Source organism: Acinonyx jubatus, chromosome A1, assembly GCF_027475565.1.
Source record: "Acinonyx jubatus isolate Ajub_Pintada_27869175 chromosome A1, VMU_Ajub_asm_v1.0, whole genome shotgun sequence".
Lineage (NCBI taxonomy): Eukaryota > Metazoa > Chordata > Mammalia > Carnivora > Felidae > Acinonyx > Acinonyx jubatus.
Genome location: NC_069380.1, coordinates 189,913,342 through 189,936,300, shown reverse-complemented (window position 1 = coordinate 189,936,300; position 22,959 = coordinate 189,913,342). Strand labels below are relative to the sequence as shown.

The window sequence follows — 22,959 nt, the reverse complement described above, 5'->3', positions numbered from 1 at the left end:
TTTATTTTTGAGAGAGAGAGACAGAATGTGAGCAGGGGAGGGGCAGAGAGAGGGGGAAACACAAAATCTGAAACAGGCTCCAGCTGCTCTGAGCTGTCAGCACAGAGCCCGAAGTGGGGCTCGAACCCACGAACCATAAGATCATGACCTGAGCTGAAGTCAGACACTCCACTGACCGAGCCACTCAGGGGCCCCATACGTTATAATTTTTAATAGCTTATATTCTGTTGTACAGATTTACATTATTAACTGTCTCTTTAAGACATTTAAGTTTTGTTGAATAATGTTAATGAACAGTTTTGTACATCTGTAAAATAGAAACAATGTATTTTTGGTCACCTCCTTGACATGTTCCTAAAAGTAAAATTTCTGAAGTCAGATAAACAAACCTGCTAATTGACATGGTCACGTGACTTTGCGGAGAGCTCATCTCAGGGTATTGGCAAACTTGTTCTGTGATGGGACGGATAAGAAATATGTAAGGCTTTGCAGACGTAGGGTCTCTGTCGCAACTACTCAGCTCTGCTCTTACAGCAATTGAATGTGGGCAGAGGGCTGTTGTTTGGCTGAAGTTTGCTGACCTCTGGCAAACAAACCATAAACTGCTAGACCCACTTAGACTAACGTTAAATGTTAGCCTTCTTAAGGATTTTTTTTACCATTTTCTCAATAATCCACGTGCTTAAACCATTTCCTCATTCATTTATTATGCAGGTGCAATCCCGTTTTACAAATAAACTGTGTCCTGATTTCACTGACTTGTGCTCTCCTACAGATATGGTTTGGAGTGCCTTTTTCGATACTACAGTTATGGCCTGGAAAAGAAGTTCCGGCTAGACATCTTCAAGGATTTTCAGGAAGAGACGGTGAAGGACTATGAAGCTGGTGAGAGCCAGAGTTGGACTCTGCAAGCCCCAGTCATCTAGGCCTTTTCTCCCTCCTCCCTCCCCGGGGCCACCTGGGTCTGGCTGTGTGTCAGTCACCTCACACCTCCCGCTCCCCTGAACCTCTTAATTCTCAACTCCTCACCAGCCCCGCTTCTCTCTACCTCTCTCCACCTCTGCCTCCTCTTTCTTGCAGGCCAGCTCTATGGGCTGGAGAAGTTCTGGGCCTTCTTGAAATATTCCAAAGCCAAAAATTTGGACATTGACCCCAAACTTCAAGAATACCTCGGCAAATTCCGACGTCTCGAAGACTTCCGAGTGGATGTGAGTGAAAGTCTCTTGTCTTTCTCACCCTCGTTGTCCTGGAAAGAAAACTGGACCAGAGGTCAGGATACCTGGGTTCTGTCCCAGCTATGCCACTAGCCCAGAGACCCTTTTCCCCCATTTTGGCCTTAGTTTCTTTGCCTGTAAAATAGAGAGTGAGAAGTGGACACTGACAGCCAATTGAAGGGGATTATGCAAGTTGCTCCTCCCTCCTTCCCATGGTCCTATAGCTAAACTATCATAATGCTCTCTCTCTTTTATCTTAGTATGCCCTGGTTAGCCTGGGATGAGTGCCCTAGTAAATGTACTTGCTTTTTCTGGAAGAGGCCAGTCCCAACCCCGCACCAACACAACCCCTGTCTTCTTGGAGTGGGTGACTCAATGGTGACATCCAGTGGTGGGTCAGGGTTATTGCTACTGGGTATAATCAGGGAAGCGGTAGCTTTGAGTCATGGATGTCAGTCAGAGACTCCAGAAATGAGTGAGACTCGTTCTTTCAAAGACTTTATAATATAGTAGAGATGTGCCAGTCATCTTATTCCCTTCAAACCTTTTAGCCAAAAGACAAATAGCAATAATAGTCCTCTCATCTATTAAAAAATTGCCATTAATTGAGTGATTACTGTGTCCCAGGGGCTGTGTTAAGCACTTGATATTGACCTCATTTTAATCTTTATAATGTGGTGAAGGAGGCAGAGTTCATTGTTACAGTTGCTGTACCAGTGGATAAATGGGCAGAGTTCATTGTTACAGTTGCTGTACCAGTGGATAAATGGAAACCCGTAGCCACCCAGTTAGATAGTGGCAGTGCCCTTCAGGCCTCCCAGTATAAAGATGAATCTGTTGTTTTCTGTCCTTAAGCATTTCCTCCTCTGGGGGTTGGAGGGGCATGTGTGCAGAGAAGCCTTGCAGTGGGAAGACCTGTGGAAGTGGGACTAGAAGGGCTCAGCTTTGACCCTCAGAAAGGGAAGGAAATGTCCTTGAGGTCACCAGACCTTTGGCAGAGGTAAGGCCAGACTGGATCATGATCTCTTAGATCAGTGTCCTCTTTCTGGCCTGGAAGGGGATAAGGCAGAGCCCAGGAGCATGTGGGCCTTCTGAGCTGAGACGTCTTAGCATATTGCATATTGCCACATTCCATGCATCATTGCCTGAGAAGCAATCCCTTCTCAGAGGGGAGCAGAAACTTGTGTGGGTGAAGGCCTGGGCTTCAGAGTTAGATAGATGGGCCTAGTCCTGCCTTGTCTCCACCAGTTATGTAATTTATGCAGCCCTGGGCAAATTATTTTTCTGTGCTTCACTTTCCTCATCTGTAAAATGGGATGACTGTGTCTCCATCAAAGGGTGGTGTAGACTCCCTGAGTGGGTTCTGGTGCATAAAGTAGCATGGGGCTTTGGCATCTTGGCATGGAGATGTGCCTCATAAACTGGTAATTAGTTTTTAAGGTTGTACCTGTTATCTGCATTTGGAGGTAAGAAGTCTCTAGAGAGCCAGCCATGGCAAGGAAAGGGGTATGGGTAGTGGCCTCTGGTCACCTGTGACTTCCTCCTCTGTTACAGCCCCCCATGGGTGAGGAGGGCAACCACAAACGACACCCAGTGGCGGCAGGAGGTGGCGGCAGTGAGGGCAGGAAGCGGTGCCCTTCCCAGTCTTCCAGCAGGCCCTCCGCCATGATCAGCCAGCCCCCCACACCACCCACTGGCCAGCCCGTCCGGGAAGATGCCAAATGGACAAGCCAGCACTCGGACACACAGACTTTGGGAAAGTGAAAAAGCCCCTTAGCCCTGGGGTTTTGGAGGGGGGGATGGGGGGTTGGGTAAGAGTCCATGGGGGTGCCCAGTCCCAGGAGAGGGGACAGAGAAGGGACAGGCCTAGAGTCATTAGCATGGGCCTTTGTGCTGAGTAGCAACATGTACACCATTTGGGCTATCAGAGGTACCCCTGGGCAGGAGCCTCCACACACCCCCCTTCCCCCTCCTCTCTCCATGACTCTTCACATCCTAGCTTCTTCTAAGGGGGGAGGGAAAGGGGGGAGATTTTTTTTATATATATATATATATATATATATCAAGTTTTAAATTATTGATAGTTCGTCTGGATTACCAAAATCACTCTGCAGCCCTGCCCACGGCTGGTAAGCCGTAACCCTGGTTCCCACCCACAGCCTCCTCCTGCTCCCCCTCAACCAACTATGCAGCCCACAAGAAGGCCCTGTGGGCCCCATTGCCCAGCACTGTCCCATGGAAGGCTCTGGCAGCGTCCCTGGGCCCCACGAGCACCAGCCCCCTCATCATCTGGGGCTTACCATCACCATGTTCTCCCCCTGCTGTCCCCACCATGCCCTTCTGCCATGTTCTGGGAGAAGGAAACCAAAGGATCTAGAAGTGGGAGTGGGGGAAGGTTTCAGCCTCTCTCCACTCCCCTCTCCCCATACCCCTTACTCCCCAGCCCAGAGAGACGCTGCTCATACCAGAAAAGACTATTGAAAGATGATTTATTTTATTTTTCTCTGACCTTTCCATCCTTGGAAAAATGGAAAAACAAAAAAAAAAAAACAAAAAAACAAAAAAAAAACAAAAACAAAAAAAAGACAAAATCGACCATAAAAGACCAAAAAAATAAATCAGAAAACCCCCACCTAATCCACAGAAAGTGATGTCTTTCCCCTGCCCTTGGATTTTGTTTTGTTTTGTTTTGTTCTTGGAAATAATATTTTTTTAAAAGTTGCCTTATTGTGGAGCGGGAATCTGAAATACCCAAATGCCTGTTTTCCTCGATGGAGTCAACTCGAAGAGCTCACACCTTCTCTGGATGTGCCTGGGCTGGATTGGCTAGAATCTTTCTCTGGACTGAGTTGCATGTACAGTGCCTCCTGCCTATAGGCAAGAGGGTTGGGGGCGGCTCAGATCAGAGCCTTGCCTGAAATACCCCTGCTGTTGCATCGTTCGAAGCTGACGTCCTGTGTCTATACGCTGCTGCCACTGTCGTGTCCTCGCTCTGCTTGCTGTTGCTTCACGACAGGCCCCGTTCTGCCGTGACACCCTTCATCTGCCCTCGGATCCCCAAGGCCAAGCGTGCTTCAAACTGTTGAAGAAGAGCATTGGCCTGGATCTGGGACACACTTGGCCTCAGCTTGACCGTCTCCCCAACCTCAAAGGGGAAAGGTGAACACCTGGCAGCTGAGGCTTGGAAATACATTTCCTTGAAAGATCTGAGGCCTCGAGGAGGCTCTGTCTCATCAAAGGTGGAGAAGGATGCCATTCTCCCTGGGGTCTGGTGGGGTCTCCCCATCTTGCATCCCCCTTCTGCAAGCCATCTCTGCCCATCCTCCAACTGACCCTGCCTGGGAACGAGGGACAAGGAGGATTTGGGGGCTGGGGGGAATCCTGCCAGTTGGAGAAGCCCCGCGGCAGGAAGGTATATGTGGACATAGAGTATACCTGACTTCTCTTCTCCAGCCACTGACTGCTTGGGTTGGGCTGTGAGTGATAATGGACTGGCTGGAGTCTACTGGCATCCGAAGCTAGGGAGGGTGACCGAAGGACTGACCCACACAGACTGGGCTGTGTGTTGGGTGCGGGCGTGATGACATAGTCACCCCCAGTGTGGACCGGGCAGCACAGAGAAGTTGATGGTAGTGTTGCTCAGTTGCTGACACTTCATTGGCCCTCTTTTTAACTGTTTCCTCTGCTGGGCCTGAAGATTGGGAGTCGGAGACAGTATCCCAGGCTGGCAAGGGCTTGCCCTCTGTCACGGGCACCTCATTGCTTTCAGCCTGTGCCCTCTCCCACCTCTGCCCTCCCAGTGGTTATTGTGTGGGGAGCCCACCTCAGTTCCTTTTACCCGGTTGTCTCGAAAGCCAAGGATGAGTGTGTCTGGTCACTGCTCTAAAAGTGGGATCTGAGGCCTTTCCCTGCCCAGTCTGGTGCCTGCCCCCCGTTGTACCAGACACTGGACTCCTGCACCCCCTCCTCCTTCCCTTTATCCCCCTTCTTTCCTTCGGGTCGCTCAGCCCAGTACTGTATCCAGCACCATAGAACCTCAGTGTTTGTCCTCTGCTGGGTTTGGGGGCACAAGGAAGCCTTGGGGGTGTGGGGAAAGGCTGTTCTTATCTTGAGTTTACTCCCAGGCCAGGGGGCTGCCATCCCCTCCCTGATCCTCCCACAGACACCCCAGAGGGAGGAAGCCCCTTTGGGGTGGGGAGGTGAGGACTTCATCTCAACGTAGGCTGAGAGATGGGGGGGGGGACAGGGCTTTTTTTTTTTTTTTTCTTTCTTTCTTTCTTTCTTTCTTTCTTTCTTTCTTTCTTTCTTTCTTTCTTTCTTTCTTTCTTTCTTTCTTTCTTTCTTTCTTTTTTTGTAACATGTTAGGAGTTAATGTTGCAAAGAGTAGTTTACATCTTCACTTTCTGAAGACACTTGAATTTAGGACCGACGTATCTGTGACAGGCATGCCGGGAGCGGCCAGAGCCATCAGGGTTGGCCGCTCCACACCCACCACCCTCCTGTGGGGGTCCAAGACCTGAGACACAAAGCAGCAGCCTGCCCAAACCCTTCTGCTCATCCTGTACCCTTCCACGATCGGTCCATACCAGGACAACCTTTGGGCATCAAACATCACAAGGTCTGTGTGCCTCAGCCCTGCTAAGGGGCCGGTTTCTTTCGCCCTCTCCTGAATCTGGGAGCAGATGCACTACCAGAAGAGAGGGGCTGCCTGGGCCTGCCCCAGCCTGGACCCCCGGGGCTCAGGTCCAGGTGCCGAGCCCCCATGTCAAAGTTGTTAACGTTTTTGTTTTGTTCCATTGTAGCTCTTTTTTTTCCCCCTTTCCTGATGATTGATTTTACAAAAGAAAGTAAGCTGCTCAGAAGGCCCTAGAAGTGGGGAGGAGGGGCAAGGAAGATGAGCTAGGGCGGGTGAGGGTGGTTTTTTGCCAAAAAGCCTGGGTACAACGGTCTGGGTCATTTGGTGCCCTCCTGAGTGGGACCCCAAAGTGTATCCTGTCTGGAAGGGTCCCTGGATTTATTTGCCCCAGCCCCCACCCTCTCCTTCAGCCATGTTGATGGCAGAGGCAGAGAAGATCAGAACTTATAGCCCATTTCTCACTGGAGAGGAAAACTTGTCATCTGGCTTTGCGGAGAAGGTTCCACCTTATGCTCATAGTACATTATCTTTACCATGTGCTAGGATATCACATTTAAAAGGACAAAAAAAAATGTAAAATACTTGAATGAGCTTGTATTATAACATTAATATTATTGAGAATATCTGCTTTCCAGGCTGAAGTGATTCATTCATTATTCTAGTCCTGCTTTAGTCCTTTGTAATTTGTGGTAATTATGCTTTTCTTTTTAATACAAAAAAATGTATAAAAATAAAAACTTGAAAAGGCAAAGTACTGGCTGGTCTCCCATCTGGGGTACAGCTGTTGAGGGATGGAGCCTGGTTAGGGCCCCCTCAGATCCAGGGGAACCCTGCACTCAGGATGTGTGCATGAAAGCTTTGCAGGGCTCTGCCATTGCGCTTTTGGGGAATCTGCCCGGGGAATGGGCTCCAGAGGCTGCTAGTGAGTACATCCAGGAATGTATTCATCCAGGAATTCCTCCGTGGTTTTGAGAGCGTCTGCCAGCCTGGAATTCACGTCCACCATGTGTCTTAAAACATGGCAGCTATAGCCAGTGCTAGAGAACAGAGAGATGCCAGTCCAACAGAATCCCAGGGTTTCTGCCCACTTGTCCCACTCTCAGGATTTCCATCCTCTGGCTGTGGCCTGGCATCTTGTAAGGAGATCACTAGGAAGGTTGCCGTGATTCCCTGTGGAGGGTCAACACAGCCCCTCTCTGAACAGACATCCCTGCCAGAGTAGAGGAGAAACAGGTCAACACTCTGGCCTTACAGGAATCCAGGTCAGCCACTGAACCCGGAGGATTGAAGCTGGGAAAGGATGGAATGATGAACACACCCTAGCCTACTGAGGACTGGCCCCTGGGTTGTTGGTGGCTTTTCCCTGACTCTTGAGGGCAGGTGCTGGCAGCGGTAACATTCTCAGTGCCAGTCTGGCCTACGTGTATATAAAACTAGAAGTGAGGCGTGTCTTTCCTTAACCATTAGTCTGACAGCTGTCTCCCATGCCTGGTGCTTGAGCATCCCATCAGAAATGTTCTTCCAGAGAATTCTGCCATTCTTGAGGTGGGCAGTTACTTCAGAACATCCAGTGGCCTTTGTAGAGTTTAGGAGTTGGGAACCAGGGCTTCTGCAGACTGACTTGGGGACAGGAAGACAGACCCACTTCACAGCCTGGTAGGGATGCTCATGAGGTTGGCCACCACCAGTTGTTTAATTGCACTGCAGTAGCTCCCAGATGCCATGTGATCAGGAGTGCTGGAACTAGGCATGTAATGGAGAGGAAGAAACAGAAGCATCTACTGGCATTAAAAGGAGCCCAGTTTATTTTCCATTCCTTTCACTTTCACGTGATCTGGGAATTTTGAGACCTCAGCCCTTTTTTTTTTTTTTTTTTTCAATTTTTTCAATTTATTTTTTAAGTCTGTTTATTTTAAGGGAGAAAGCAAGCAGGGCAGGGGCGGGGGGGTGGGGGGGAGGAGGGGAGAGAATCCAAGCAGAGTCCATACTGTCAGGCGCAGAGCCCACTGCAGGGCTCCAACTCCCAAACCATGAGATCATGGTCTGAGCCCAAATCAAGAGTCAGATGCTTAATCGGCTGAGCCACCAGGCACCTCAAAACCCCAGCCTTTTCTTAAGCCTCACTTGTTTACCAACCTCAGGGCCATTCTGTTTGATGAAGAAGAGGATAGGGCTGGGACCCTCTGCCAGAGCCCAACCACCCGGCTGCCAAAAGGGATGAGACACCGACAGCCTCTTGCCCCTCGAAATCCAAAGACCTCAAAGGGGAAAAGAGATGCATCCGTTCTTCCTCTTTCTCCACGCTCCTCATTCCCTACCCTTCTTAAGTGTACAGAAGATGGACTATTTTCCGTATGTTTACTTGTGTAGGAACAGGCTGCAGGAGCAGGCGAGCAGCCGTGAAAACGGACTGTTGGTGCCGCAGAAGCTGTGCTGCAAGCTCAGGGCATGAAGTGCCCTGAAGAGCTGTCCTGGGGACAGAGCCAAGCCCACCAAGGCCTGAGGAGGGTGGGTGGGGTTTGGAAGGCCAAGGAGGAAGCTGTAAGTGCCCAGTTGGTCCACTAGGCAGATTTCGAGTGGCAGGGCCAATAGGAAGGGATCTTAGATAGTTCTGCTTCAAGAGTTGGCCTTATCCAATGCCAACGTATTCTAAAACAATGGATGGTTTTCTTGATGGAAGAGAACTGAGAGTTCAGGAACAGACCCAAATATATGTAAGAACTGAGTAACAATATGGTGGACTTGCAAGCCAAAGATTGGTCTTCAAATTGTTCTTGGGAGCCACAGGGCTCCTGGCAATGTCTGCTAAGGGAAGGCCAGGCTGGGGACTGTGGCAACCCGGGCAGCTCTCTGGTTTTGTTTCAGGTAAATTTCATTTGAAATAAATGGTGTTGAGACAACTGGTTAATCATTTGGGCGGGGGGGTGGGGGAGGGTGGAAAGAGGGTTCTGCCCTTTTTCAGCCATGTTTTTCTTTTTTCTTTTTTTTTTAATGTTTATTTTTGAGAGAGGAGAGAGAGAGACAGCACGAGCAGGGGAGTGGCAGAGAGAGAGGGAGACACAGAATCTGATGCAGGGCTCAAACCCACAAGCCGTGAGATCATGAACTGAGCTGAAGTCAGACACCTAACCGTCTGAGCCACCCAGGCCCTCCTCAGCCATGTTTTTCTTGCCTTCTCACTGGAGGAAGAGGGTTTCAGCCTCTTTGGTCCTACTTCAGGGAGGCTAATAAGGGGGCCTCAGGTGGGTGTCCCCAAAGGTCAGGAACTCTGACCCTTCCCTCAGTGGATAAAAGGGCCCCCAGCATAGATCAACAGGGTTTAGCCTTTGGTTTCCGCATATGGCTGAAGGTAGGTGTCAGGGTCTGGTCTGCACCTCTTTGGTATCTCAGTTTTAATCCAGGGAGGGGCTCTCTCTGGCATTTTTCTTTTCATAGAGGGATGATGTCTGTAGTGGAGCAGAGTTGAAATGGGGCCTTTGTTGGCTGACTCAGAGTGTGTGTGTGTGTGTGTGTGTGTGTGTGTGTGTATTGGCAATGGGGGTGTCCTGGCCCTGGCCAGAGTAGGGTATAAGAAAAGCTTTTTGGTGCAGGAAGGGGCAAAGCAATACCTTCTGGTTCTCTCACCCCCTGGCACCAGAAGGAGCTCTCTCTGGAGTTGGGAGTGGCTTCCAGTCTTACTGCCACCTTTGCATTCTTTGTGTCTTGCCTAGGCCATAAAAAAGTCACCCGGGGTCTCATCTCTCCCTTTCCACAGCAAAGGACCACGGGGGACTTGCCCCGAGCCCTAGTAAGGTGGTTTCTTCCTTCTCACTGGCCTCCATTCTGGGGAACTGTTCTTGTTTCTCCCCCTTAAGCCAACTCCTGGTCCTGTTGAGGGACAACAGAGGCTGTTGGGGGAGCCCTGGCCCCATCCTTGGCCCTACCTTTCTGGGAAGATGTGCTTCCCCTTGCCACAGTGGTGCTGTCATTAGAAAATGCATGGCTGGGGCACCTGGGCGGCTCAGTCAGTTGAGCATCCAACTTCAGCTCAAGTCATGATCTCACCTTTCATGAGTTCAGGCCCCACGTGGGGCTCACTGCTGTCAGCACAGAGCCCACTTCGGATCCTCTGTGCCCCTCCCCTGCTCATGGCTCTCTCTCTCTCTCTCAAAAATAAATAAACTTGTAAAATAAGACAGAAAGAAACTGCATGGCTGAAGGAGCGAGTTAGATACAATCAGCACGCCTCGGGCCACCTTAGCAGTCCACTGAGGGGGACAGCCAAGGTGGCACTTGGGCCCTCTCTCAATCCATCTTCTTCGAGGGATCCGGGATGCTCTCAGACAGTGGAGTGAAGCCCAGCAGGAGTCTGTGTCTCTCGTAGGCCTTGGTCTGCTTAAACATGGTGTCAGTCCCATGGAGGTGGTCCAGCACCCCCAGCACCCCGTAGCACTGGTTGAACCTGTTGGAGAGAGGAAGGTGCTGGAGGTTGGTGCGCTGACTGACTTTTCATTTGCGTCAGCCTCACACACTTCTAGGCCCCCCTACCCCACAACCGTTCCCAACCATGCTGACCACCTACATTGGAATATTCCAGGGAGTTGCACACATCCTGGGGCCGCTCTGGACTGAAAATCTATGATCTGCCTTTGAAAAGCTCTCTATGTGAGTCCAATACTCATAAGTCAACCTGTGGCAGAGCTTGGCTTGTCCAGGTAGGTTCAGGGACCACCTCCATCAGAATCCCCTGGAACACTCACTAAAATGCAGATTTCCAAGTCCTCCCCCCTGACACACACACACACACTTTGATTCAGCATATTTGGAGTGGAACCCGAGAACCTGCATTTTATCAAAGTATCTCAGGTGATTATGGTGCTGGAGGTTTGTTGACCACACTTGAAAAAGCCTGGAGGCTTTCAGAGAGCACGCAAGTCTCCTTGAACTGCATACAGGATTCTTATGCATACATGCATTGTTGTGACAGTGTCTGTAGCTTACGTTTGATATTCAAAGGGTCCAGGACCTAAATAGAGGTTAAAAACACACAGCTGCTGGAAGACCCGGTGTCAGAAGGAAAAGAGCAAGGAGGTCTAGGTCCAGCATGGTCATTATTTTCCCAACCTCCAGACCTCTCCCTTCACTAGCACCAGCACATTCCCCCCCACCCCCAATGGAGCCCAACACGGGGTATGAACCCACAATCCTGAGATCAAGAGCTGAGCTGAGATCAAGAGTCAGACACTTAACCGACTGAGCCACCCAGCCGCACCTAGCACTGGCACGTTTAAACAGACATCAGGGTCTCTACTAGAAGCCTCAGGGGTGAAGGTGAAGGCTATTGCCCAGGGACCCACAGTGGGGAAGGAGGCCTTACCTGAGATGGTGGTAGTCATGGAATTCAGGTGAAGGCAGGAAAGGTAGGTGGTAGCCACAGTGGGAAACAGTGGTGCAGATGAGGGCCAAGGAAAACCACACGGCAATGGAGGACAAGTGGGAGCCCATTAGGATGGGACCCAGTACCACTGGCAGCATGTTGGAGGCCTGTAAGGGTAGGGCTGTTTGAAGGTGGACCCGAGAGAGATGGAGGGGACCAGTTGTGTGTCTAATTTGCCCCAGGGTGTCACCCAGGGTGTCTACTTTGCCCCAGTCAAGACTTCCTTGACTCAGATCTGGAGAAGCTAAAAGAGTTGCAGAACCTTGAGTTGCCCGTGTCATTTAGCTTTATAACTTTGGGACAAGTAATTAACTGTTTGAGATAAGTTATCTTGGGCATCTCACATAGCCTACCATAGGCCAGGCCAACAATAAATGGTAGCTGCTGAATGGGAAGAAGAGAGAAAGGGCCAATGTCTAATTCTCTGCAGGAGACCTTAGGGTAGGGGGTTGGGGCCCTCTGCCCTTTGCCTCTGGGGAGAGCGGAACTCTACTGACCACATGCTCGATAGGGTGGGCGTAGAAAGAGATCATGCCAATGGGAGCTGTCCACTCATGGTGTTTCTTATGGATTTTCTTGTACAGTGTTGGGTGGTGAAGGAGCCTGGGAAAATAGTTAAGTGAATAATCTGCCAATCTCCCTTTTCCCTTTCCCACCAGGCCATCAGAAACCAAAGGTAGGAACTAGGAGTTCTACCTATCGAGCAAAGTTGCAAACACATTGGACTGGCACTCAGACCTGCCTTCGAGCTCTACCCCCACCTCTTATGCTGCATCATTTGGATTACTTTGCCTCTCCCTACCTCAGTTGCGTCAGCCATGGTGGGGATGATGCCCACAAAGGATTCAAAAAGGAAATGAAAGTGCCCTGCTGCACACATGAATGCAGAAGGCTCTCTTCTGGGCATTTCTCACTTGTTGCAAATTGTCAGTTGTGGCACAGAGATGTCTCCATGTTAACTAATAAGCTTTTGAGGCCCGGTGGTGGTGGTCCTACATCTACAATTCTGAGGCCTCCATTTCCTCCCTTAAAAGTGAGCCCTAGGAGAGGGAGAAGCCAGCTGTGCTCCAGCAGGGCCCCGCTCACCGGTGTGAGTAGTAGAACAGGACTTCGTTAATCAGAGTGAAGATAGCCAGCTCCAGAAGGAACCAGTGGAAGGTGGGTAGCTCTCGGCGGTAGGGGTCTCCCCGCACCTTGATGATGGGATAGAGGAAGACCACCATGGGGACAGATATCATGCACTGGTTGAAGAGAACTGTGCGCATAGACTGGCGTAGTTTCGTGGCGTCCACCTGCATCAGGGAAGGAAGGAGGGAGATGGACAAGAGTGTGAGAAGTAGGTCTTTCCCTTCTTGAAACTAGACTGTACTGTGACCCGCTCACAGGAGGCCCTCACTCAGGGTGGATGCTAGGCATGATGTTTGGCCATAGCTGGCAGCCCCTGACTGCTGCCCAAGGCCTGAGGTGGAACCATCTGGCAATACCCCTGCCTTTGGAAACTCCCTTCCCAGTAGCCGTCTCCTAGGCCTGAGCCTGCGTTCTCCTCCCTGCAACTGTCACCGCTGTTCTCCGCATTTCTCTGGCCAGGCCCCACCTATTCCTGACAGGCACCTTAGGGAGCCTCTAGGGTGCTTGGAGAAGGCTGTCAGCTCTCAGGTTGATATCCTTATTCAGCCTCTGGGCCCCTCCTCATCCAGGAAGGCTTGATCAGAATGCAGAGATCAAGGTCCTCTGCCTCCTTATGTGGCCCAGCCCCCTAGACAAGGCCCAGAGTGAAGCATTTGTGCAAGAATCAGTAACCCCCTGACCCTTCCCTTCTTCAGAGCACTGGGGCTCCCAGGAATAGCCCCATGACCACAGATCACTTCTCAGGTCCTGAGGAGCTAGTGTCAGATTGGTCATAAGGGATTTCTCCCTGAGTTCTCTTTGTGAGCTGGAGGGGTTCAGAGTGATCCTCAGTCTTCAGGCCTTCCTCTTCCTCTAACTTTTGCAGGCACTGCATATATTGACTGACTGGAATCCACTCTCTACGCTTTTAGTTCCATCCCATGGTGAAACCAGGTCTGGCCAGCCTGGTTTGAGAGCACCGTTAGACGAAGCCGTATACCTCTTCTGGAAACCTCGACCAAGAGGAGTGTGTCACATCTGTTTACTCCTTCATTTATTTGACCGATACTTCTGAGCACCCTCTATGTTGCAGGCAGTGTCCCATGTGCTGGGAAGGAAGCAATAGTCAAAACAAAGATTGCTTTCTTCATTGAGTTTATATTCCTGGCACCAGTAATTTTAAATAGAATGGTCAGGGTAAGCTTTGTGGAGATGGTGAGGTTTGAACAAAGAGATGAGGAAGGTGAGGGAAACAGATACCTGGGGAAGAGAGTCTTCAGGCCAAGGGAACAGCTGGTGAAAAGGCTCTCAGGGACATTGCAGGTATACTTGACTGGAGAGGAGCGAGCGAGTGAGGTGGGGAGAAGTAGGAGGTGAGGCCAAAATGGTGGGGGGGAGCCAGAGCAGATAGGGTCTTGTAGGTCATTGGGAAACTTTGATTTTTACTCCAAGGGAAATGGGGAGGGGGGGGCGGTCACTGTGAGAAGACAAGTGACAAGCTCTTAACAGGAATCCTCTGGCTGCTGTATTGGGAACAGACTGTAAAGGAGCAAGAATAGACACAGGGAGACCAATGACAGTTGCGGTAATATTGACAGAAGACAGTGATGGCTCAGACCAGGGTGGTGGCAGTGGAGGTAGTGAGAAGTGGTTGGATTCCGGAACTATTTTGGAAATAGAGCCAACATGGTTCCTGACAGATCAGATGTGGAGTATGAGGGAGAGAAAGTAGTTGAGGACCAACTAGAAATTGAGGCATTGCCATGAACTCAGACTGGGGAGGATGTGGGTAGCAGTCTTTGAGGGGTTGATCAGAAATTCTCTTGGGGACATGTTGGACTGGAGATGTCCGTTAGACATCCGCGTAGAGATGTCAAAGAGGCATTTGGCAACTTGAGCCTGGAATTCACAAGAGAGTTCCGGGCTAGAGACAGAAATGTGTGAGCTGTCGGCATATAGATTGTATTTAAAGTCATGACACTGGAACAGATAAGTGAGGGTATGAAGACAGAGACAGGGAGCAAGGCCCGAGCCCTGGGACACTCAGCAGTAGGAGGCTCGGGTGGGGAGGGGTGGGGGGAAGAGGAACCAGAAGGGCTGGAAAAGCCAGGTATGAGAAGATATAATAAGGATATAGCAGGCCCACTAGTTCTGATGAGATAAGCCCACCTGCCGGGAGCTATTTAGGCAAAACAGTGCCGTGGTGGGAAAAGCCCCACCAGAGGAGGTTCAAAGAAGACGCGAGATGATAAAGGTTTGTGGCTATTTAGGAGATACAGGCTGAAGGATTTAGGGTGAAGTTTTGTGATGTCTGGAACTTACTTTCAGATGGTTAAGCTAAAAAGTATAGATGCATACATAGCTATATATTTTTACATAGAGATAAAGCAAATCCTGTAAAATATTTAGAATTGGTGGAGCTAGGTGGTGTGTAAATGAGTGATCATTGTACTGCTTTTTCAACTTCTGTGTCTATGCTTCCAGTTTTTCATGATTACAAAATGTCGGGGGGGAGGGGAGGAGGAAAGCGGATGGAGAGAAACTGGAAACTATACAGACAATTCTTTCAAAGAGGCTGGTTGCCAAGGAGAGCAGAAATAGGAGTGGTATTGAGTCTGGAGGATGGGGGCAAGGGGGTTTGCTTTGGTTGGATCCTAAAATGGGAAAAATTACAGCATGTTTAATAATCCAGAGGGAAAGAGCCTAGGAGAGGGAGGGGGAAAGGGAAGAGAAAGGAGAAATTTCCTGAGGTAAACAAGAGGTAATAAGGTGTAGCACTCGGAGAGGGGAGGAAGGGGTTAGCAACGGAAGCAAAGAGAGTGCACCTGTTCTATCAGGTGGAAGGCGGAGCTGGAGTGGGGAAGTCTGTGGGATCTGTCTTCAGCTTGCCCCTTTTTACTTAGCGAAGTAGGAAGTCAGGAAGTCGGGGATGTGAGGAGGGAGGAGGAGCTTCGGACTGGCTATCGAGGAGAGTAGAGAGCAAGCAGGGGCGGGGAACTGTGCGCCTGAGGTGGGAGCACCAGACCTAGAGTCCGGTGAGACGACGCCCCGGCTCTGCTTCCTAGTGACGCTCTGACCTTGAGCTAGTCACTGCACCTTTCTGGGCCTCGGCTTCTGCAAAATGCAACCCGCCCTTCCATGTATGCCTCTCCGATCACTGTAGATGGTCACAATGAACGTCGTCATGGTAGGTAATACTCTTGACAGCTGATGTGGCCTGGTGGTTAAGAGTACGAGTTGGGTCAGAGAGCTTGAGCGTGAATCGTCTACCCATGTCCCACCTCAGAGCCTGTTTGATCATCTGACCCCTGAAGGCTATTACAGTACTTGGCCTTGAAGACCTAAGGCTGTAGCCAATGGTGCCTGGCAAGGAGACCGCCATGGTCTGACAGATGAAGGGCTCTCGACAGCCAAGCACTGGCTTTGATAGGCTCCGGTCCATGCCTGCCACACTGGATCCAGGGGAGGCCCCCGGCTGGCTAGTAGCTATTGTGTCCAGTGAGGGGGGTTGTAAGCCCGGCCAGCAGCCCTGGTTCAGGAAGGGGCTATTCCGAAAGCCTGGGTCTGGAGCACTATTTTTCTGCTTTCTGGAGTGCTGGGCTGGGGCAGAATGCCCTGAATGCTGAGATGAGCCACCCAGGCACCTGGACAGCTAATTAAAAGATAATTGTCTTCTCCGGGAAAGGAGCCAGAATGTGTTTTGGGTGGAAACTGGACAAAGAAGCCGGGTTTAAGAATCAGCTCCCCACTGCACAAGAAAAGGCTCTTGGAGGTTGTCAAAGCACTCAAGGGGGTGACTGGGCTCCGGGCACAGTGGGACTCATTTCCCGTGGTGTGTAAGTCAGAGATGTGTGTACTGGCCTTCTCTCCCTTCCCGGGCCAGGGGTTCCTCATAAGCAGAGTCCAGGCCTTGTTCACTGTGGATCTGCTATGCACCAGCAGTTAAATGACTGGGGAGAAGAACCTGCTTAAAATCCAGCCACTGCCCACACATTCAGAACCCTCTATTCACAGTGGGCTAGCCACTGTCTCAGCAGCTGTGTCCCTCACTCATGACAGCTGTCATCCGCGCTTTCAGCCTCCAGCCACCGCCATCCCTGCTTCGGGTGGCCGAGGTGGGGGGCTGCCTAACACCTCTGCACTCAGACCAGTGCCAAGCTGACCCCATCATTTTGGTTCCCAAAATGCTGACGGCAGTGCTGTGGGGGCAGTGCAGGCAGGCACAGAGCTGGGGCTGGGAATCAGGAGACTGGAACATTCGTCCTGCCTGGCTGGCTCTGAGAAGTGGGGCAGATTACTTCCTCTCTCTAAGCTTCTCAGCTGGGGAAGCCTTGTGCACAATAACTTGGCTCACAGTGGCCATGCTCTCTCCTGGGCCTGCAATGAGAATTTTTTTTTAAGTTTATTTATTTACTTTGAGAGAGGAAGAGAAGCAGGAAGGGCAGAGAGAGAAGGACAGAGAGAACCCCGAGCAGGCGCCACACACGGTCAGCACAGAGCCCGATGTGGGGTTCGAACCCATGAACCGCGAGATCATGACCTGAGCCGAAACCAAGAGTCAGACCCTTAACCGACTGAGCCACCCAAGCATCCCTGCAGTGAGAATTTTCAGTGTGGCTTCAGCTCTTGCTTTCTGTGCTTTGACCAAGAGAAGCCACAGCAACACTCACTGGTTCATTCTGGCCAACTTGAATTCGGTAGCGGGAGATGAAGTTCGGTTTTCTGGCTGTGTCAGCCACCAGCAGAAGCCCGTTGAAGCTCCAGAAAAGCAGAGCAGGTACTAGAATGGTAGCTAAGGTTGGGAAGTAGAAGGCAACAATCAGAACAATTAAGGTTCTCACAGCACATGTATTAACTGAACACGAGCTTGATGGTGACGAAGGCTGCATTGTAGATAGTCCCTTACCAGGGAGGTGTTGGAGCTCCGGGCCATAGGGCCTACCTTTAGTCCTGGGGTGACCAACTAGCTGGGGGAACTCAGCCAGGTCACTTAAGGAGTGTCTCTATTGTCTTAGTTGTAAAATGGGGACAACAACCTTCTAGGTAGTTGAAGACAAAAAAAAAAAATACAAAAATTTGTTAAATATAAATAAAATTTATAATACATGTATAACCTATATAATACAATAATAAATAAACTACAAATAAATTTAGGTTGACATCTGGGAGTCTGTGCCCACTGGGCCCTTTATGAATTCGAAGGAAGGTAGAAACAGAGGGAGCTCCTGCTATGATTCAGTTCCCAATGAGCCACTGGACTAGGAGTCAGTTGGGAACCTAATCCCTATTAACTGAGCAGTGGGACTTCAGGAATCCAGTCTGCATTTCCCAAAGTGGAAAACTCATCTCTCAAGGCCCTCCATGATTAAACAGCGTTCATACCTAAGTCTCTTGGAGAGCCATGGTCCAGACTAACGTGCTAACAGCTCTAAAAATCCCTGCAGTGGAGAAACCTATTTGACTTTGTTAAACTCAGCCTTTCCCAGTCTTTTTTTACCCTAGAACTTTTGTTTTCTCAGGCCACCTAAGAATAGGGTGGCCATGCATCCCTATCTGCCCAGGATAGTTTCAGTTTACATCTAGCAGTCTAGCATAATTGTTAACAGTGCCTCATTTACTCTCACAGATGTCCCTATTTGGGTGATACATTGTATGGCCACCCCACCTATTCACATCCCACAGCACTGATGTTCTACAGGATACTTTCAAAAATGCTGATCAAGATTTAAATTTTAGATATGGGTTTTTTTTGGATCCACATCCCACTTTCCTGGCAAAGTCATTCCAAGTATCTCTGATATCCAACTGTGAACACTTTGTCCCCCCTGTTGGCAGTTATTGGAGTGACAGTACAATGTTACCTAACTCTTATGCTATTAATGCTGCCCATGGTTTGCTTCTTCCTTCTAAATATCCCAAGGGGCAAGGACATTTTACTTAACTCTATGCCTCTGTACTGCTCCTCCAGTACCCTTCTTGCTGCCACCAGAAACCCAGTGCCTGTGGCAGGTGGGATCTGAGAAATATTTGGCCAGCACTGTGGGGAAATATGATTAACACAATGTCTTGGAGAGCAGTTTGACAGTATCAGAAGGTATTAAAAAAAAAAAGCGAGTGTAACAGAGACAGGAAAAAAGAAAAAAGGACACACATATATCCATACACACATCCTTTACTGCATTAAAAAAAAACATCGTAGTAGAACACTTAAGGAGCCTGAATGTCCATTTATAGGGAATGGACTAAATAGAAGAGTATCTCTATACAATGGATTAGATGAGGCAGCTTAAGATAATAAGTCGGTCTATACTCACTGACATGGAAAGATGTCCACAATCTATTCAATGAAAAAAAAAATGGTGTCTTAAAAGTTCAACCATATATCCAATATTAAGACATTTATACTTATATATTAACTGTGGTTATTTCTTGGATATGGGATTGGGTGAGTTTCATTTTCTTCATGCTTATTTGAATTGTCTGATTTTTATTTTTAACACTGAACATGTATTTACTTTTATTCTCAGAAATAACAAGCTTTCTTATTTTGGAAAAAAAATGTTAGGTCGGTAGTTGCCTGGTGGGCCATCCATCAGGGTGGCTGCCTGCTTGCGAATCCAAAAGCTCCTTGAGGGATATGGAATAAAAGCCCCAATAAGAGAAGATCTTGACCTTTCTTCCAGTTGTAACACTTAAAATTGCAAATACTTAACCTCCCTGGTATTTGCATATCATTGGGGTGAAAGGTAGTTTTCCTATCACTGCAACAGAAATATATCAAATGTTTCACCACCACTTTCCCCCCATATACGTTTGCAATCTGCATTGTTCTTTTCAATGACTGCATAAGATTGCATTGAACCTGTCATAGTTAATGTTTAGCCTGTTCTCAGAGTTCTCCTTCCAGCTGGAAAAAAAATTGTCAGGGACGTTTTATTTGTACTTTTGCTTTGTGACAACTGGCACTTTTTTAAATCTCCCCTTCTGGACTATGACATAGCTTTTGAAATGAGGGAAGCATTTCATCTTAAATACCTCTATGTCCTCCATATAAGTTTGGCACAGACTAACAGTAATAAATATTATTTGAGTGAATAAATGCATCATTGAGGACATTCACTATTGCAGACAATGCTGTTATAAATATCTATGTTGAAATGATACCTTTTCTTTGGCTTGTTGACCGCCATTCACACTGCCGGTAAATATTGATTAAGTGACCACATGCTGTCAAGCCCCGAGAACTAGATTTCACTAGATACAAGGACATAGTCTCACAGGATATAGAGCAGCTCTCTGTGCTGTGGACCTGACATCCAGAAGCAGGATTATTACTCTAAACATGCATTCAGTTTTACACAAATCACTTCTTTTTTTATTTTTCTATTTTGGGAGGGGGAGATCTCAAGTTCTTTTCTTAGATGTCCTTAGGCATCCATTACAGATTGCCCACAAATTTAGCACTCTTTGGGATTAACACTGTCTTAAATTGTAAGTCTTCATTCCTTGGAATAAAGAGCTGAGAAATCTCAAAATAGAGAAGAAAACAACAGAAAAAGAATTAAGCTATAATCATGTACCCAAGCCCTAAGCACTGGTGGTCTGGGAACCTCACCTATAATGTAGAGGATCCACTCCTTCCCTTCGAATGTAGACAGGAGCCTCTCCCATTGGGCTTGCTGAAAACAGCCAGAAGCATCCCAAAATCTCTGAAGTTGCCTTGGGAGAAAAATCATTCAGGTTTCTGGGTGAAGCTCCTTACTCCATGCTCTGCCTCCAGACCAGCAGCACCCTGCCCCCAGCTCCGGAATTAAAGCTGGTTGTGTAGACTTACCCAGAGACCGAGTTCGAGAAGGCCACAAGCAAGAGAAGGCCAGAGCCCAGGATGAAAGCCGCCTTCTTCATGGAGCCCCAGATGCGTTCCTCCTAGAGGAGGACAAGAAAAGTGTGAGGCCCCAGCAAGCCTCCTACCGTCACGGCAGAAGTCACAGCCCACAGTAGTGAGCTGCTACCCAGTCCTGGCAGGAATGATGTGGGATCAGGATCTCCACCACGTCAGCGTGGTGCATCGGCTGACCTTTTCCCAGCCTCTACGGGAGGTTCTTCCTGAGCAAGAGCTCTCAGGCTGTATTTGGGTGTGTTTATAAAAATAACAACTCAAGGTTGGGGGAGGGAAGAGAACAAACCTGACCCCAGAGAAACTAGCGAACAGTTTTGTCACCCCGAGAGGGTCAGGTGAGCCTCCGGCAGTGGTAGGCTTTCATCACCAGTCCTTCTGTGGAACAGAAATGCCCATCACTTATCCGGTGGAATCACCCGGGAGCTTTTAAAAAATCCCGATGACCGGGTTCCTCTGCAAGCTGATTTCCTAAGAGTGTCCAGGGTGAGACCTGGGCTTCTATGTTTCTGAAAGCTCCCTAACTAATTCCAGTAGGCAGGCAAAGCTGAGTCAGCCATCACAGAAAGATCTGCAGTCTGTGATGAGGGCATAGGGACTTCACTGTGTTCATGGGCCAGGCCTCTTTCCCCATCCCCATCACCCTCTTGCTTGTGAAGAAAAGAACGAACACATGTTTTGACTTTTAATAAGGCCTCTGTTTCTGGTGAGATTAGCCTGGGATGCCAGTGGGACAGGATAATGAGAACAGACCCTTGGCAATCACTGGTCCCTTACCTATGCTCCTCCAAAAGTCTAAAGCAGAGACAGATCATTGCAAGCTCGATGGCCAAACAAGGTGCCAGATTTGGAGAGGGAAAAATACTGGCTGTCAGGTGTGTCACCAATTTCCATTGTACCATGGACAGAAATTACAAACGTCCTTTACATGTTCTATTCTAGATCTAAGCCCCGATGGAGTCTGGTTATATTTCATGGGACAGAACTGGATGGTGGCCTACAGGTATGTGCCTGAAGCTTATCTGCAGTTTGTGACTTGTACCACGTACACAGGGTCAGGGGGGTGCTGTTGGGGGAAGCCGATCCCATAGGGACACTACATTTTAATCCAGACTTTGGAGATCTGAAGGAGCAGCTTGTTTTGACTGACCCATTCACAGCAATCTGAACCTGCACTGGATTATTTATTCTCAGCGTACCCCATCCCACTTCCGATCGGAAGACCAAGAAGAAGTAAATCATTTTCCACGGCTGGTGAAAAGTTTTTGAAGCACTGGTGCTCCTCAGGGTCTTGAACTCTGGAAGTGAACTTTTCCCTCTCTCTTGGAGGGCTTGATGGGCAGGACCAATCAGAGGAACTTGTTCTTTTAAATAGGCCACTGAAAGGTCGCCCTCAAGCTTGCCAGACATTTAACTTGGACTTTGCCTTTATTCCTTTTTTAGTATTCAGAGGATCCTTTTCATGAACTTTTCCAGATTCACTAGGAATTTTTCATTTCAGTGTAATCAGATCAAGCTAACTGAAATTAAAAACCTCAATTTTAGGGTCACCTGGGTGGCTCAGTCAATTTAGCATCCGACTGGCTCAGGTCATGATCTCACAGTTCGTGGGTTCGAGCCCCGCGTCAGGCTCTGCACTGACAGCTCAGAGCCTGGAGCCTGGTTCAGATTCTGTGTCTCCTTCTCTCTCTGTCCCTTCCCCACTCCCACTCTGTCCCTGTCTCTCTCAAAAGATAAATAAACATTAAAAAATTTTTGGGTGGGAATGCAAACTGGTGCAGCCGCTCTGGAAAACAGTGTGGAGGTTCCTCAAAAAATTAAAAATAGATCTACCCTATGACCCAGCAACAGCATTGCTATGAATTTACTAAGGGATACAGGAATGCTGATGCATAGGGGCACTTATACCCCAATGTTTACAGCAGCACTTTCAACAATAGCCAAAAATTATGGAAAGAGCCTAAATATCCATCAACTGACAAATGGACAAAGAAATTGTGGTTTATATACACAATGGAATACTACTTGGCAACGAGAAAGAATGAAATTCTGCCATTTGCAACAACGTGGGTGGAACTGGAGGGTATTATGCTAAATGAAATAAGTCAGTCGGAGAAAGACAGATACCATATGTTTTCACTCTTATGTGGATCCTGAGAAACTTAACAGAAGACCATGGGGGAGGGGAAGGGAAAAAAAAGTTAGAGAGGGAGGGAGCCAAACCATAAGAGACTCTTAAAAACTGAGAATAAACTGAGTGTTGATGGGGGGGTGGGTGATGGGCATTAAGGAGGGCACCTGTTAGGATGAGCACTGGGTGTTGTATGGAAACCAATTTGCCAATAAATTTCATATTAAAAAAAATAAAACCTTAACTTCATGATAGGCTTAGCCATTTTTTTTTCAGTAGTTATGGTGTTTTCTCTCTCTCTGGCAGCCCAAGGGAACAGAATAGAAACAGCCCAAAGGGCTCAGTAAAGTGCAGAAGTTAGCTGGGGTCGAGAGCCGCTTCCCAGTCCCACTTTCTAGCCCCCAGCGGGCCTCTCCTGTCTCTGGAGCAGTTACAGAAAGGGGTGGTTTCAAAGGCCTGAGGCACGGGAACATTCTTAGGGGCCAAGAGGGAATGGGAGCACAGCTAGCGGGCTTTTGGGCCACTCTCATGCAGTCCTGCTCCCTCTCACAGGCAAAG

The 22,959-nt window shown here is 48.8% G+C and overlaps 2 protein-coding genes across 3 annotated transcripts in view; one reads left to right on the top strand and one right to left on the bottom strand.

Moving 5' to 3' along the window:
- LARP1 (La ribonucleoprotein 1, translational regulator) overlaps positions 1 to 3,805 on the top strand; it is a 53,595-nt gene extending 49,790 nt beyond the window's left edge. For both annotated transcript variants that reach the window (XM_053199789.1, XM_027077616.2), the window contains 3 exons: positions 776 to 885; positions 1,081 to 1,208; positions 2,769 to 3,805. In XM_053199789.1, the coding sequence (XP_053055764.1) occupies positions 776 to 885; positions 1,081 to 1,208; positions 2,769 to 2,978 (448 nt within the window). In that variant the 3' untranslated portion in view covers positions 2,979 to 3,805. The remainder of the gene's footprint in view (positions 1 to 775; positions 886 to 1,080; positions 1,209 to 2,768) is intronic.
- Positions 3,806 to 6,008: 2,203 nt separating this feature from the next.
- The window catches only part of FAXDC2 (fatty acid hydroxylase domain containing 2), a 29,263-nt gene continuing 12,312 nt past the window's right edge, over positions 6,009 to 22,959 (bottom strand). The window contains exons 3-9 of the mRNA XM_015063912.3: positions 20,208 to 20,299; positions 19,989 to 20,092; positions 17,044 to 17,165; positions 12,353 to 12,558; positions 11,764 to 11,869; positions 11,207 to 11,373; positions 6,009 to 10,291 (exon numbers count right to left, since the gene is read on the bottom strand). Of these exons, the coding sequence (XP_014919398.1) occupies positions 10,135 to 10,291; positions 11,207 to 11,373; positions 11,764 to 11,869; positions 12,353 to 12,558; positions 17,044 to 17,165; positions 19,989 to 20,092; positions 20,208 to 20,299 (954 nt within the window). The 3' untranslated portion in view covers positions 6,009 to 10,134. The remainder of the gene's footprint in view (positions 10,292 to 11,206; positions 11,374 to 11,763; positions 11,870 to 12,352; positions 12,559 to 17,043; positions 17,166 to 19,988; positions 20,093 to 20,207; positions 20,300 to 22,959) is intronic.